Source organism: Petaurus breviceps, unplaced genomic scaffold (genome assembly GCF_028583685.1).
Source record: "Petaurus breviceps papuanus isolate PSGF00001 unplaced genomic scaffold, PetGlider_PUasm1.0 90784, whole genome shotgun sequence".
In the NCBI taxonomy this organism is placed as follows: domain Eukaryota; kingdom Metazoa; phylum Chordata; class Mammalia; order Diprotodontia; family Petauridae; genus Petaurus; species Petaurus breviceps.
Genome location: NW_027187345.1, coordinates 12,649,043 through 12,665,188, shown reverse-complemented (window position 1 = coordinate 12,665,188; position 16,146 = coordinate 12,649,043). Strand labels below are relative to the sequence as shown.

Sequence of the window (16,146 nt, the reverse complement as noted above, 5' to 3'; positions counted from 1 at the left end):
ATCATTACCTTTGTGCACAATTAAGCCTCCCTCAACTGAACCATTTAAATTAACTGTTGGCACTGCAAAATGGATTGAAGAACAGGTATGGATGCAGGCCATCCATCACCATTTCCTAAGTAAGTTTAATTGAGGTAAACCAAACATCACAATAAGAATAGAAGAAGATCCTGAAAACTGCCTTTGCCAATAAATATTTGATCTCCTTGCCAAGTAGATGGATGTGTTAAGCAAGACGACACTGTTTTTTTAAGTAGAAACTCATTTATAAAACCTTATTAAGGAAGATGACTAGTGGTTATGAGGAGTATTATTCCTGTTTTATACTATGCTGCTAGATATTAACAGTCAGATTTGCAAATGACATTTTGCTGACTGCATCAAGCCTAAGAACAAATGTTCAGAGACTCCTAAATGATTCTAGGATCTTAGCTTTTCATATAGAAGGGGATTTTGAGATAATTTAGTCTGACTTTCTCTTTTTATGGATGAGGAAACTGAGGCCAAAAGAAAGGGGGAAAAAAAAAACCTTTTTAAGATCACACAGGGAACAACAAAAGTGAGATTTGAGCCAAGATGTCTAACCTAAAATCCAAGGTCCTTTTCTCTGTAACATATGAAATCCATAATTACGCAAAAGAATCTGACCTAAGTACATCAAAAGAAAAATAAAGTGGATGGAGAATGTCTGTTGTCTAGACCATAATATGCAGCTGACCTATAAAAAACATGTCTCGAAAAGTTACTAAGATGGACAATGAATTGGATCCGTATTTGAACAGAATGAAGATACCAAGTCAAATTATCTTTGAGAACTGCACAGTTCTTTTAATGACCACAAACTTCTAGAAATGAAGGAACCATTTGTTAAAACTAGTAATCTTCATGGAGTCATTGAATTCCACAGACTTTGATGAATTAGTGATTACCCAAAGACCAACAGAGAAGTGGTGTGTGTGTGTGTGTGTGTGCGCGCACGCACGCGCGTAGGCTGTCTTACTACTGTTGAAAAATCGCCAAAGACAAATGGCATGTTGGAATATTATCAGAAATAAGAATAACTCAAGGATGGTCCACATAATCCATTTGTGATTACGCTCTGTCAAGAAATATAAAGAAAGATGTATTAATTGGACTCTGTATGGAGGATTTACAAGAGGACATTGAGGAAAAATTGTACTGGATTTGTACTGAGAGTCATGAGTCAGTTATCATCCATACTCTTGGAAAGAGTACCCACATTCATGATAATACAGATTCTTTGGAGTACTATAGAAATAATCGAAATAATAATGATATTTTAATATGAAAGATTCCTGAATATAATTATAAATGAAATGAACTTTTGATGCCCATAATTCTATCTTAAAATTTATTCTGTAGTACTTTAAGCTAGTAGAGGACTAGTTCCTATTCTCAGATTTAATTAATTCATCTGCATTTTGAAAATGATAATTTATCTTTGTTGCCCCATTTATAAAAAATAAGGTAATGGCCTCTAATTGAAATTCTAGCTTGACTTATTAATTACTTTTCTGAATGTAGAGCTCCCATATCTTGAAATTATGTAGCCTTCCGTGGTGCTCAGAGCACTCAGAAGTGTTCATACTTATTATCTCATTTATCCTCAGAGAATTCCTGGAAAATAGTTATTATTTTTTCAGTTTTAGAAATTAGATGATTCAGGCCTAGAGATTTTAAGTGACTTGTAAATAATTGGTGCTTGACTAATGAATCATTCTTTACTTACCCCCCCCCCCCATCCCAGACTATACTACCTGCAGGAATTTTACTCAAGTTTTTATTTCATTGATTTTATTATGTTTATTAGCATAACGTTTGTAACCTCTGACATCATGAGAGAGACTAAGTGTCCAAATTTAGTCTATTTGTGAGGATATATTATTAATGAAAGGCTCCTTTAATTCTTTAACAACTCATAAAGTTAAATCTGAGTTGGAAGAGGGGGAATGTTGCTACAGCCTTCATGTGACTTACTTTAGTTTGATCATCCATGCATTTTCTTTAGTCCAACCAAATGAATTCTGAATAATTCAAAGGCCATTCACAAATCATAAGCTACAATTAGAAGGAACCGTTGACCTAAAAGGCATTATTTCCTAAGTTTACTTTGCTTTTTAGTCTAATAGTTCATGGGAAAAAATATTTTCTAAGATTTGGGAGTAAACTTGGCTTAAAATAAACAGGCTGTTTGGATTAATAATCAATTTTATAAAGCTTATTTAAAGTATTTGTATTTTTTTTTTAAGCAATTGGGGTTAAGTAACTTGCTCAAGGTTACACGGCCAGTTATTTCTGGGTGTGGTGCTGAGTATCTGAGCCCGGATTTGATCCAGGTCATCCCGACACTAGAGCCGGTGCTCTTACTCGCTGAGCCACCTGGCCGCCCCTAAGCAATCGGGGTTAAGTAACTTGCTCAAGGTTACACAGCCAGGTGTTTCTGGGTGGGTGCTAAGTGTCTGAGCCCGGGATTCGATCTCTAGGTCTTTTCAACACTGGAGCCGGTGCTCTTACTTGCTGTGCTACCTGGCCGCCCCGAGTATTTGTATTTTTAATGAAGATGCTATATTGATGTCCTCCCCCAAAGGAATGAGGTATCTTTCTGTCCCATTGTATCAGTGATTCTCTTAAAGCAGTACATTTACTTCAGCTACTATTTTAAGTATTTGGAAAAATCACAGATCCAAATGTGTGGGATACAGAGACCCTAACCCAAATTGACTACTTGGAGAACTGTCAAAGTGAAGGTAGAAAGTTTTATTAGAATCTTGTGAGAAGTAGCCGGTTCAGTGTCTGGGACAACACTGAGAGAGAGGAGGCCGAGGTACAGAAGCTAAAGCTGGGTTAAATAAGCAAGGGTTACATGCCCCTCCCAAACATTAACCTAATTATTAACTAATGAGGCTCTAATCTTGTTAGATAACATACATAATACTTGAGGTCCACTACAAGCACAGTAACAACCTCAGAATACTGAACCCCCTTTAGTCTAACCTAGATACATCTTTATCTGGGCATGGGTGCCCCAAGGCCACTGCCTGTTCCCTGATTGGTCAAATTCACCTGCTGCTGTCAGCTCCTTCCCTTCTACATTGTTTCATTTTAGTATTATCTAGGAGTTCTCTGGGAACTCAACTCCCTTCCAAGGCTACTGCCTGTTACTTTTTATCAGTAGTCTTGTTCAGCAATTCTTACGGTTCTGTAGAAACTTAACCCTTTGTTACCTCTCACACTACCATTCCTTTCCCCAAACTCCCCAAACTAGAAACACCTCTAATTTGGTCTCAATAGTTAATCCAATCAATTGTATTAATACTCAATAGCTCTTACTTTACCTTGAAATATACAATGACTTACATATATATGGGGAAACAATACTGAACTTAGTTACAAAATACAAGGAAGTAATAAGAATGGATATATGATATTCAGAATGGGGAAACTTCACTGCAAGTCACCCCACACACAAATTCATTTTAATGTGCTGTGCTTTATTTGTTTCTTCTGAAATTGTCTACTGTCATGGTAAAATAGTGGGAAAACAAGTAAGATACCCTTTTAACCATCTTGACCTTTTAGCTCTCTGAAGACTGACAGAAATCCAAAGTGATTAAATCTTTCCTTCCATTCTGCATCATAAAATATATAGATAGATGATAGACTGGTAACTGGCACAACAATAACCCACCACCTATGATTTTTTGTGTTCTTATTTTTACTATTTAATAAAATGTATCATAATTTTCATCAGTTTTCCTGATAGTTTCAGAGATTTTTGTCAATGAATTTTACTAAGTTCAATGAGTTTTATTCATTCAAGATTTATTTTATTTTTTTAGGGCCCTATAATAAAGTGTTTCACAGTATATCTGCACTGCATATCACAGCTTTTGGTATTTGGCATATCCAACTGCTATTTGTTACAGCAATTACTATTTGAGTAAAATACTTCTTCACATGAAATATTGGTAAAGCAGCATAAATTCTGGACCTATATTTGGGGGTAATTTCTGGAACAAGAGCAAATTAAAAATAAGAATGAGACAAAACTATATATATTCAGATAAAAAATACTCTGATATTATATACCCATGCACAATTTTCAAATGCACTTTTTCTTGTAAACAGTATTTAATTTTTTTCCAATTATATGTAAAGATGGTTTTCAACATTTGTTTTTTTAATAAGATTTTGAGTCCCCAAATTTTTCTCCCTCCATCCCTTTATCCTCCTCAAGATGGTAAGCAATGAGATATAGGTTATGTATGTGTAATCATGTAAACATTTCCACATTATTTATGTTGTCAAAGAAGAAACAAAACAAAATAGAAAAGCCCCAAGAAACAAAAACCAAGAAGAGTGAAAAATAGTATGCTTCAATCAGCATTCAGACTCCACAATTCTTTCTCTGGATGTGGGTGGCATTTTCTGTCATGAGTCTTTTGGAATTGTCTTGGATCATTGTATTGCTGAGAAAAGCTAAATTAGTCATAGTTGATCATTGTACAGTGTTGCTGTTAATATGTACAATGTTCTCCTGGTTCTGCTCACTTCACTCAGCATCAGTTCATGTAAGTCTTTATAGGTTTTTCTGAACTCTGCCTGCTCATAATTTCTTATAGCACATTACATTATAACACATTACATTCATTTACCACAAGTTGTTCAGCCATTCCCCAGTTGATGGACATGCCTTCACTTTCCAAATTTTGACCACCAAAAAAAGAACTGCTATAAATATTTTTGTAGGTCCTTTCCCCCTTTTTTATGATCAGTTTGGGATACATATGTAATAGTGGCATTGCTGGATCAAAGGCATGCACAGTTTGTTCCCTTTTGACATAGTTCCAAATTCCTCTTCAGAATGGTTGGATCAGTTCACAACTCCACCAAGAATGTATTAGTACCCAATTTTCCCACATCTCCAACATTTATCATTTTCCTTTTCTGTGATATTAGCCAATCTGATGAGGTGTGATGTAATACCTCAGAGTAGTTTTAACATATATTTCTCTAATTGATAGTGATTTAGAGCATTTTTTCACATGACTATAGATAACTTTAATTTCTTCATCAAATGTGCTTTCAAAGAAATGATTGGTAATATCCTTGAGTAAACGCCATAACCAGCATACAAGTTAAATCATCTAATAGCTACTCTGAAGCACATAACTTTTCATAATTCTTTCATTAAGATGGCTATGAGCAAATCATTTAACCTCTTTGAGTCTCAGTTTTCTTGTTTATAAAATTGAATTCAATCATTTACCAAGTGCTTACTCTGTGCCAACTATACTGGAAACTTGGAATACAAAGATGAAGATGAAATTATCCCAATTCTCAAGGAATGCTAAATTATTGTACTCTCTAAGTCACAGGGATAGTATGAACAAGTCTTCCATCAGTAAGAATGGTGATTATTATTTAAAAAAAATGCCATGTGCAATTTTAGGCAAAATAATTTTGTCAGTGTATAATATATGTGTGTATATGAAATTGGCCAAAAGTTTTATTTTAAAATGTATAGAATTTGCTTGCCTTTATCAAACTGGAAATATTTTGTGTTTATAGAAGATACCAGTTTATAGTTAATGAAGCCCTAAATACAAAATTTTAAAGAAAGTAACTCATTTAGCACCTGTTTTGTGGCTAGTGATATTTAACTTACACTCTCCTGTTTGTACTTGTAAAGCTTTGCTTTTAAATATGGTTATTTGATGAATAAAATAATTTCCATTATAAACCAAATATGTAACAAAGTAATCTTTTAAGCTGAAAAAAGCAAGCTAATTCCCAAATATTAAACTGCTCGTGAAAAGCATTTTATGTATCTTTGATTCTTAAATGTGTTATATGTGTCAAGTATGTGGTGTAATGTGTCATACCACTTTAGGATTGTGAGATCTCAACCACCATTTTAAACTTCTTATTGGTTCATAATATGCCTGTGAATTTCAAACATTTTGGTACACCTGCAGATTTTCATTAAAGGAATGAGAAATGTTCTTTTGTATCCTATCCTAGCCAATTTAGATTTCTGCCCTAAGGCAGGGCAAATTTGGGTTAAATATAAGGAAAAAATTCCCAACATACTACCAGTAAATGTTCATCTATCAAAAACAAAATCAAGTCAAATAATCAGAATTTTTATCTGTCCTAAATAATAATTAATGTTTATTGATTTAATTCAACACTCATTTATAGTTAAATTCATTATATTGAAGAGTGACCTAGAAGAGCTATAGGATATGGGAGTGGCTTATAAGGATTAATTTATTAAAGAACCAATGAGCTGGAAGGAATTTGATAATTTCTGAATACTCTGCAATGGTCAGTCCATTTTCTCATAGAATCTCAGAACTGGAAGGAGTTTCCAATAGAACCTATATTTGAACTGTCATCTCTACAATTTCCCTAACAAATGTCATTGAGAATATTGCATATAGTTTTAGGTATCACATATTAGGAAGTATAGTGACCAATTGGATCATATTCTGAAGATAAATCATGGGGTTAAAACTTTGGCAGATGAGGATCACTTGAAGAACTGAGAATACTTAGCTTGTAGAAGAGAGGTATAGATGGCTTATGGTTTAAAAGTTTGTCATGTAGAAAGGCAATAAGGAAATCAAATTTGGTGGGTGGGTTTTATCCCAGAAAGCAGAACTAGAAGTAGTGTGAACTATTGGAGAACAAATCCAAAGGTCAAAATAAGGGGAAAAAAACCCAGATTTTTTTTAAACAATCCAACCTGGCCAAAAGTGGAATGAGCTTACCTGAGAGGGCTCATTGGAGCTTTTTAGAAGAAGCTAGATAATGTCTTGTGAGGGCTGTTATGGTCAAGATTCACGTGTTAGGTAGTAGGAGTTAATATAACTTGATATATATGATATAACTTCTGAGTTCCCTTTTAATTGGAGGGCTCAATAACGTTAAAAATAAATTCAGAATCCCTGAATTGTAGAGTTGGAACCTAAATTGTCATTTAATCCAACTATACCTGAAAAAGAATCTTCCTCTTTACAAGATTTCTGACTAGTGGTGATCCTTCATTTTCAAGACTTCTTGTAAAGAGGAGCCCAGTATCTCTGGATATCTTGTTCATTTTTTTGATATATCTTATTGGCAATAAGTTTTTCTTTTGTTGTTGTTGTTGAATCATTTCAATCATTTCCAACCCTCTGTGACCCCATTTGGGGTTTTCTTGGCAAAGATACTAGAATGGTTTGCCATTTCCTTCTCCAGCTCATTTTTCAGATAAGGAGATAGGCAAACATGGTTAAACCACATGCTCTGTCCACTGCATCTGCCACTTTAAGGATTTCCATCCCTGGATGTGCTGTAGAAGAAAATGGCAGACCAGTCCACTACCTTTGCCAAGAAAACCACAAAAAGGAGTCACAGAGTTGGACATAACCGAAAATGACTAAGCTACAACATACAAGGTACTGTACTAAGAACAAAGAGAGTTACAAAGCCATTAACAAATGCACATGATAAAATAGTATGAAAATATGTAAGAAATGTACACACAAAGCAGATGGAAAATTCAAATGGATGGGAGAATCAGGGAAAGCTAAATGGAGGAGGTGGCATTTGAACTGGGCCTTGAAGGTGGGGAGGATTCCAGCTGCTGAAGGTAAATTGTGGGCAGTTTATTGAGGGTAGAAGAAATTGCACGGGCAAAGTAAGCACTGAAGAGTAGGAGGAAATATTTTTTGGAGTTAGACTGAAGAAAATCTTGAATTGTGGGTTGAAGATTTTAAACTATTTGGTATTTATTTCAACTATATTGGGGGGCCACAGAAAGTTTGTAGGAAAGTGCTTAAGAATTCATTTAAAAAGTAGAATAATTAATTTAAATGAAAGGAGAACAGGGAAAAAAACATTTTCTTCTAGTAATGATTCCCTTAACCCCACAATGATTAACTATAGAAAATCTAAATTAAATGTAGTAATTTTATCAATATAAAATAATATTGGTTTTTATAATTAATAATAGCTATAATTTATTGTGTAAACAAAAATGAAGAAATTATATTTTAGGAATAACTTCTATCATTGATTATTATTCACTTTTCTACTTAAGAATTGTTTCTTTAAAGGCATTTATGATAAGTTACATTTATATTAGGGTTTTTTTTCCATATGAAACAAAATAGAGGTTTTATGTATGACAGCCAAGGTAATTTTCAGTAACACAATCGTGACCTTTGGGGTCCTCCAAAAGAGCACAGTCTGGGGTGGTAGCTAGAGAAAGATTTAACAATATGTATCACTATAATGTATAATGAAAGTGCTTTAAAGTATTTATGACATTACCATGGAGGTCAGAATAACGAAGCATTATATAAAATAAACTTGTAATATTTGCAGCTTAACATTAATTTCTAAATGTTACCCTCCCAATTTCTCATTAGCTGTTTTTAGATGGAAATTTGAACCAGATGTGATGACATATTTAAAAGCTAATTTTAGTGTATTAATTATGAATGTGATTTTTTTTTAGCTGGAGTAATAGGAGTGATTCAACCTCCACCATTCCCTCAGATGGTGGTATATGGTACATTTACACCTCTGAATTTGTTTGAAAAGAAGATCTTTATACAAGAGAAAATGGTAAGCGAGTAGGGGACTCACTACAATTTAGTTATATTTTAAATCCTAGTGATTCAGCTTTGTTTAGTAGAGAATGAGGAGAACTGGACATGGGGAAACTCAGGATCCAATACTCAATCTGCCCCTAATTCTTGATGAGACTTTGGCCAAGTCTGTTGATTTACTCACCTTAATCATACTTACCACAACTTTGAAATGGAGATGTTCAACTAAACTGACTTTAAGGTATTTTCTAATTCTATCAATGAAACAATTAGGATTACTCTGTAAATATTTTTTGCCCATAGTCAAAAAGCCTATTGTCCTTGGGGAAAATCTAACCCTTTCTTTATGTTACTTTATTTGTTATTATTTTTTGGCATTCAGATCTTTAATTCCTAAAAGGCTGTGTGCTGGTTCCTCTGGCAATTAAACTTACAAAAAGTAGAATCTATGAATGTTTGTTTTGCATGGTTAGAAAGAACTTGTATAAATATTGAATGCAAATTAGGTCAAAATGGCAATGCTCCAATGTAGTTTCGATTCCAGGTACATTTTACAATTTGCATTTAAATTTGCTTTCTCAATGAAGTGCCTTGTTGCATAATATAACTACTGCTCTCTCTGGCTGTTGCTACCTCTCTCTTCCCTTACTACCATTGTCATATTGCTGGAATAATAGGATTTATAGATGAGAAAGAACCTTAGAGGTCATCTAGCAAATTATTTTGTTTTACAAATGATGAAACTGAAACCCTGGTAGAGCCAGCACTCAAGCCCAGGTCTTCCGATTTCAGAACTCATGTCCTTTCCATTGTACTATGCTGGCTCTCTGAGTCATGATGCCTGTTCTGTGGAACATTTTGTGGTACTAAAACAAAAAGGATAAAATTAAACCATGGAGTACTAAAGAGTAGGTGCTAATTTTGCCCAATTATATACCAATAAATTTGACAATTTATTTGAAAGTGAAGAATATTTACAAAAATACAAACTTAGAGTATCAAAAGAGGAAATAGAACATCTAAACTGATCTGTTTCAGAAAAAGAAATTGAGCAGGCCATAAATGAGCTTCCTAAGAAAAAAAGCACCAGAACCAAATGGTGAATTCTATCAAACATTTAAAGACCAACTAATGCCAATATTACATAAATTATTTGGAATAATAGGTAAAGAAGGGGTCCCACCAAACTCCTTTTATGAAACAAATATGTTATTGACATGTAGACCAGGAAAACTAAAAACAGAGAAAATTATAGAACAATTTCATTATTGAATATGGATACAAAAATCCTAAATAAAATTCTAGCAGATTACAACAACATATTACAAAGATTGTACATTATGACCAAGTGGGATTTATGCCAGGAATATAGGGATGGTTTAATGTAAGGAAGATTATTAATACAATTGATTATATCAGTAATAAAAGTGACAAAAATCAAGTCATTATATCAATAGATGCAGAAAAATCTTTTGATAAAGTGCTGTACTCCATTTTCTATTACAAACACTTGAAAGTATAGGTATCAATGAGTTTTCCACTAAATTGATAGGAAGCATTTACCTGAAACTATCAACAAGTATTATTTGTAATGGGGATAAGATAGAAGCTATCACAGTGAGATCAGGTGTGTAACAAGGTGTAAAATATCATGAATATTATTCAGTATTATATTGGAAATCCTAGCAATAGCAATAAGAGAAGAAAAATAAAATTAAGGAATCAGAATGGGCAATGAGGTAATAAAACTATCTCTTTTTGCAGACAATATAGTGATATACTTGGAAAATCCTAAAGACTCAACTAAAAAGTTATTAGAAGCAATAATTTGAGCAAAGTAGCAGAATATAAAACAAACTGACAGAAATCATGACATCCTTATATATCATCAACAGAATCCTGCAAGAAGATATAGTAAGAGATGACCCCATTTAAAATAACTCTAGACAATATAGAATACTTGGGAGTACGCCTGCCAAAGCAAACACAAGAATAATATGAACAAAATTATTAAAAAAAATTTTATACAAATAAAATCAGATTAAATAAATGGAGACATATTAATTGCTCATGGGTAGGCTGCACCAAAATAATAAAAATAACAATTTTACCTGAATTAATCTATATATTCAATGCTGTCCCAAGTAAATGATCAAAAAATAATTTTACTGTTAGCAAACATAATAACAATTCATTTGGAAGAATGAAAGGTCATGAATACTAAAGGAACTAATAAAAAAACATTTAACATTAAAGGAAGGAGGTTTAGCAGTACCAAATCTTAAACTGTATTATAAGGTGGTGATTATATTTCTAAGATACATATGTGATCTTGATATGGAGAATAATAGAGAAAGAAAGCCATAGACAAATATCCCTAATGAATATTGATGCAAATGTTTTAAATAAAATAGTACTAAGGAAACTATAGCTACATATCACAAAGATTATATACTATTACCAGGCAGGCTGGATTTATATGAAGAATTCAGGACAGGTTCAATTTTAGGAAAATCATTAGCAAAAATGAACATAATAATAAAGATAACAAAAATCATGCGATTATATCAGTTGATGCAGAATATGTTTTTGAAAATATACAACAGTCATTTCTGTTCAAAATCCTATAAAGCATAGGACTAAGTTGAGCGTTTCTTCACATAATAAGTATTATCTTCCTAAAGCTAAGAACCAGAATTATCTTTAATGGTTATAAGCTAGAGGCCTTTCCAAAAAAATCAAGGATAAAGCAAAGGCGTCCATTATCACCAGTATTCTTGACTTGATGTATTAGTTATAGTAATATGAAAAGAAAAATAAATTGAAGGACTAAGCATAGGCAAAGAGGAAATAAATGAACACTTTTTGCAGATGATATGATGGCTTACTTAGAGAACCCTAGAGAGTCAACTGAAAAAAAAAAACTATTAGGAATATTTAGCAACTTTGACAAGATTGCTAGATAAAAATGAAACTACAGAAATCATCCTCATTTCTGTGTATTGCCAACAAAATACATCAGGAAGAGACAGAAAGATTAATTTAAAATGATTACATACTTGGGAGTCTACCTGCCAATACACACAGAGGAACTCTATGAACACAGTTACAAAACACTCTTTACAAAAATAAATATGGATCTAAATAATTGGAATGAATTGCTCATGGGTAGAGCAAGTTAATATAATAAAGTATGATACTAGCTAAATTAGTTTATTTAGTGATATGACAACAAAATTACCAAAAGATTACTTTAGAGAGCTGGGAAAAACAATAACAAAATTAATCTGAAGGAAAAAGAGATCAAGAATATCAAAAGAATTATTGGGAAAAAAAAGAGGGAAGGAAAGAATCTTGGCAGCATCATATCTCAAACTATGCTACAAATCTGAAATCATTACAACAGTTTTATACTGGGTAATAAATAGAGAAGTTAATGAGTAGAATAAATTAGATACAGAATGTATAGAAATAATGTGCATAGTAGCCTAGTGTTTGACAGACCCCCAAATCCCAGCCACTAGGACAAGAACTCACTATTTGATAAAAAATGTTAGGAAAACTTAATAAATAGTTGTAATGTCCAGCACGAGCAGCTTTCCAGAGGACTGCTGCTGTGAATAGCTTTCAAGGTTCTGATACATAGTATAGTGAGCTCTCTATCCAATAACAAATCAGAATAAAACATTCATAGAAAATCAAAATATAGTATTCACAATGTTACAGCTTATCACAGAAAATCAAAATATAGCATTTACCATGTCACAACTCAACAACTCTTCACTAAAATGACTATAGTTTTCACCGAAGTGGTCGCATAGTTTTAAACAAAGTACGTTCATTTAGTCAATCACAAAATCTTTAATTCAATCACAAAGTACAAAAGTCAAACTTCACCCCTAGGTCACTGTAAATCACAATCTTCTCAGTCAGTACACAGTATCCAGGTAAAATCTTCTTTCAGCTTGACTCAAGGCTGGCTCTCAGCTTCCATGGTTCCTCTGCCGTGGTCCCAGCCCCAACTGTCAGCTGGGTTCAGAGGCAGGCAGTTCCCAGTTTTTTGTTCAGCTCCTTGTCCAGTTCTTTGTCCAGTTCCCATTCCATATTGAAGTTCATAGTGTCCAGTCCACCCCAAGTCCTTCACAGATCCTGTTTCTGGGAAGACAAAGCTTGACAGAGCCACAATAATATACATACACATTGCTGGCACCATCATCAATTCACTATCTGCTTGTGAAATCAACCCACCAACAAGGTCTGAGAACTCAACACAAATCAACAGCATAGAAGTCAACACAGACCCACAAACAAGGTCCAAGAGGTCAGCACAAATCATCAGTAAAGTCCCAGGACCTCCAAAACCCTCCTCTAGGACTTCTGTAAACATACAAACAGAAAATCCTCTTTTAGGGCTTCCAGTAAGGTCCCAGGGCTTCTGTACAAAGTATCACAAACAAACATCAACACAGACAGAGCAGACAAACAGAATGCCAGAATACCACAAGTTTTCTCCTTCTTGACTCTGCCACCACAAGAGTCCTCCTCTCAGTTCTGCTGTCTCTAGCCCGTAAATTCTCCTTATATATGGTCATTAGCTCCTCCCCTTCCTGTTACAGGAGTCCACAAGTTGTGGGGTTCACACATTCTGTTAACACACTTGATACAAGTCTCAAAAGAAACTTGAACTGAAACAAGGTGTTAATTCAATAGCTGAAACAAGGTGTGGACTACTTCTGTGCTTGCCATTATAATAGTCTGGCAGATATTAAGTATACATCAACATCTCACAATGTATGTCAAGACAAACTCCAAATGAGTACATGATTTAGACAACCCCCTCCAAAAAAAGATGAAATCTGTAACAAATTAGAGGAGAATGGAAGATAGATCCATGGATAGAGGGAGAGTTCATTACCAAATGAGATAGGGAGGTGAACAGAAGGTAAAATGGACAATTTTGATTATGTAAAATTAAAAAGTTTAAAACAAACCCAAATGCATCTAAAATTAGAAGAGAAGGGACAGCTAGGTGGCATAGTGAATAGAGAGCACTAGCCCTGTAGTCAGGAGGACCTGAGTTCAAATCCAGCCTCAGGAACCTAACACTAGCTTTGTGACCTTGGGCAAGTCACTTAGCCCTAATTGCCCTACCTTCCCCCCCTCCAAAAAAAAAAGACCAAGAAAAAAATTAGAAGAAAAGCAAGAAATTGGGGGGAAGAAAACCACTGTTAATTTTTAAAGATATCTTGGGAACTGATTTCATAAATGATCAAAGGATATGAATAGGCAACTTTCAAAGGAAGAAATACAAGTTATCATGTGGAAAAATATTAATTAATAATAATTAAAGAAATATAAATAAAAAACTTGAGGTACAACCTCAAATCTTCAGATTGGCATAGTTGACAAAGGAAAATGACAAGTGCTAGGAAGGTTGTGGGAAAACAGGTACATTAATGCATTGTTGAGAGAGCTGTGAATACATCTAGCTATTCTGAAAGCAATTTAAAACTATGTCCTAAAAGGTATTAAACCATGCATAACCTTTGATCTAGTAGTATCATTGCTAAATCTACACTCCAAAGAGATCAAAGAAAGAAGAAAAAGGATCCATATGAACAAAAAATATTTGTAGTAGCTCTTTTCATATTTGCAAAGAATTGGAAACCAAGAGAATGATTATTAATTGGGAGATGGCTAAACATGTTATCATATATGTATATGATGGCATGTTATTGTAAGAAATGATGAAAGGGATGGTTTTTAGAAAAGCCTGAGAAGAATTATAGGAACTAAAGCAAAGAGGTTAGTATTTATATAATAGCAGCAATGTTATAAAGACAAAAAACTTCGAAAGACTTAGGAACTCTGATCAATACAGTGGCACCAATCACAATTCCTGAATTCTTATAATAAAACATGTTATCTCAGTCTAGGTAGAGAAATGATGTCCTCACCATGAAAATTGAAGCTTTTTTTTTTGGATGTGGCTAATGCAGGAATCTGTTTTACTTCACTATATGTATTTTAAAATTTTTCTTTCATTCTTAATGGGTAAGGGAGAAGAGATAGGAAGGACAGAATATGGAACAAAATAAAATTGAATGAAAATAACAACATGTTGCTATACCTGTCTTCCCACATCCCCTTCAACAATTGTCATTTTCCTTTTTTTTTTTTTTTTGGTCATCTTTGCCAGTCTTATTACTATGAGGTAGAACTACAGTAAAATTTTCATTTGTCTTACTATTAATGATTTGGGATATTTTGTGTGGTTCTTTATAACTTCCTTTTCTTTTTAAAAATGCTAATTCATGTCTTGTGACTGAAAATTCATTCATTAGTGAATGGCTATTGTTATATATTTGAATTAGTACTCTATTTAGTTTGAATATTAGACCTCTATCAGAGAAATATGCTGTAAAGATTTTCCACAGTCAACTTTCCCCTTCTAGTTTTAACTGCATGAGATTTTTTATGCAAAAACTTCAACTTTATATGATATAAATTGTCCATTTGTCCTGTGATCCTCTCTTTGACTTAAGAAGTCTTCCCTCAGACATAGTTGTGAAGGGTATCACCTTCTTTGCTCTTCAAATTTGTTTGTGATGTGATTTTTTATAGGTAGGTTATATATTCATTTGGAGCTTATTATGGTTGAGATACTAATTTCTGCCATATTTTATTTCACTTTTCTTATGAGTTTTTGTTGAATAATGAGTCCTTATACCAATAGTAAGTTTCTTTGGTTTTATCTAACATTGTTCACTTACTTCTGGATCTTTTGTAACAAATATCGATCAACTTTTCTATTTTATTATGCTTCTTTTAATGTAGTCTGAGACTTTAGCCTAAGGGCCATGTTGGACACTGACTCCATCATCCACAGTGTTAGTTCTTTTTTTCCATGTTTTGGATCATCTGAAAAACTAATCTGTATATTTAATATATCTGGGACACTCTTAATAGTCTACATTTGTATCTAATTGTTGATGATTGTAATTAAACTAATTTGAGGCCAGTCATTTTTCTATCACACTTACCTGATCAACCAGCCTAGTAATCCTGTTACTAGGCAAATTAAATGACTCTTTAATGACTTGTCTTTGAAGTCATATTGGTTATTTGTTATCTCTCTTCCTTTTTTATACATGTTGCTGGTTTTGCATTTTATAAAAGAGCGGAGTCTTAAAGGCAGCCAAAGTTTCTAAGAGGTAGAAGTAAGGATTAACTGCATTTGAGATAGAGGGGGTAGTTTAGGAAAAGGAACAGAGATAGGAAATAAAATGCCAAGTTCAAAAACAAAATCGGAGATTTTGGCTGAAATGTAGAATCATACAATTAATATATCTAATCATTCGAGGTAATTTAGTCCAATTTAGTCAGGAAAGGTTATAGAAGTCTTTAAATATCCCAAAGAGAAGATTATATTTTATTTTCCCCTAGGGACAATGGTATGTATGTGTGTGTGTGTGTGTGTGTGTGTGTGTGTGTGAATGACTGAAGGTTATTGGGTGTAGTT

General features: G+C 33.5%; 1 protein-coding gene across 1 annotated transcript in view; it reads left to right on the top strand.

Annotated features, from left to right (window-relative positions):
* The window catches only part of ADGB (androglobin), a 214,258-nt gene that overhangs the window by 60,815 nt on the left and 137,297 nt on the right, over positions 1-16,146 (top strand). The window contains exon 10 of the mRNA XM_069069729.1: positions 8,531-8,640. Coding sequence (XP_068925830.1) covers positions 8,531-8,640 — 110 coding nt within the window. The remainder of the gene's footprint in view (positions 1-8,530; positions 8,641-16,146) is intronic.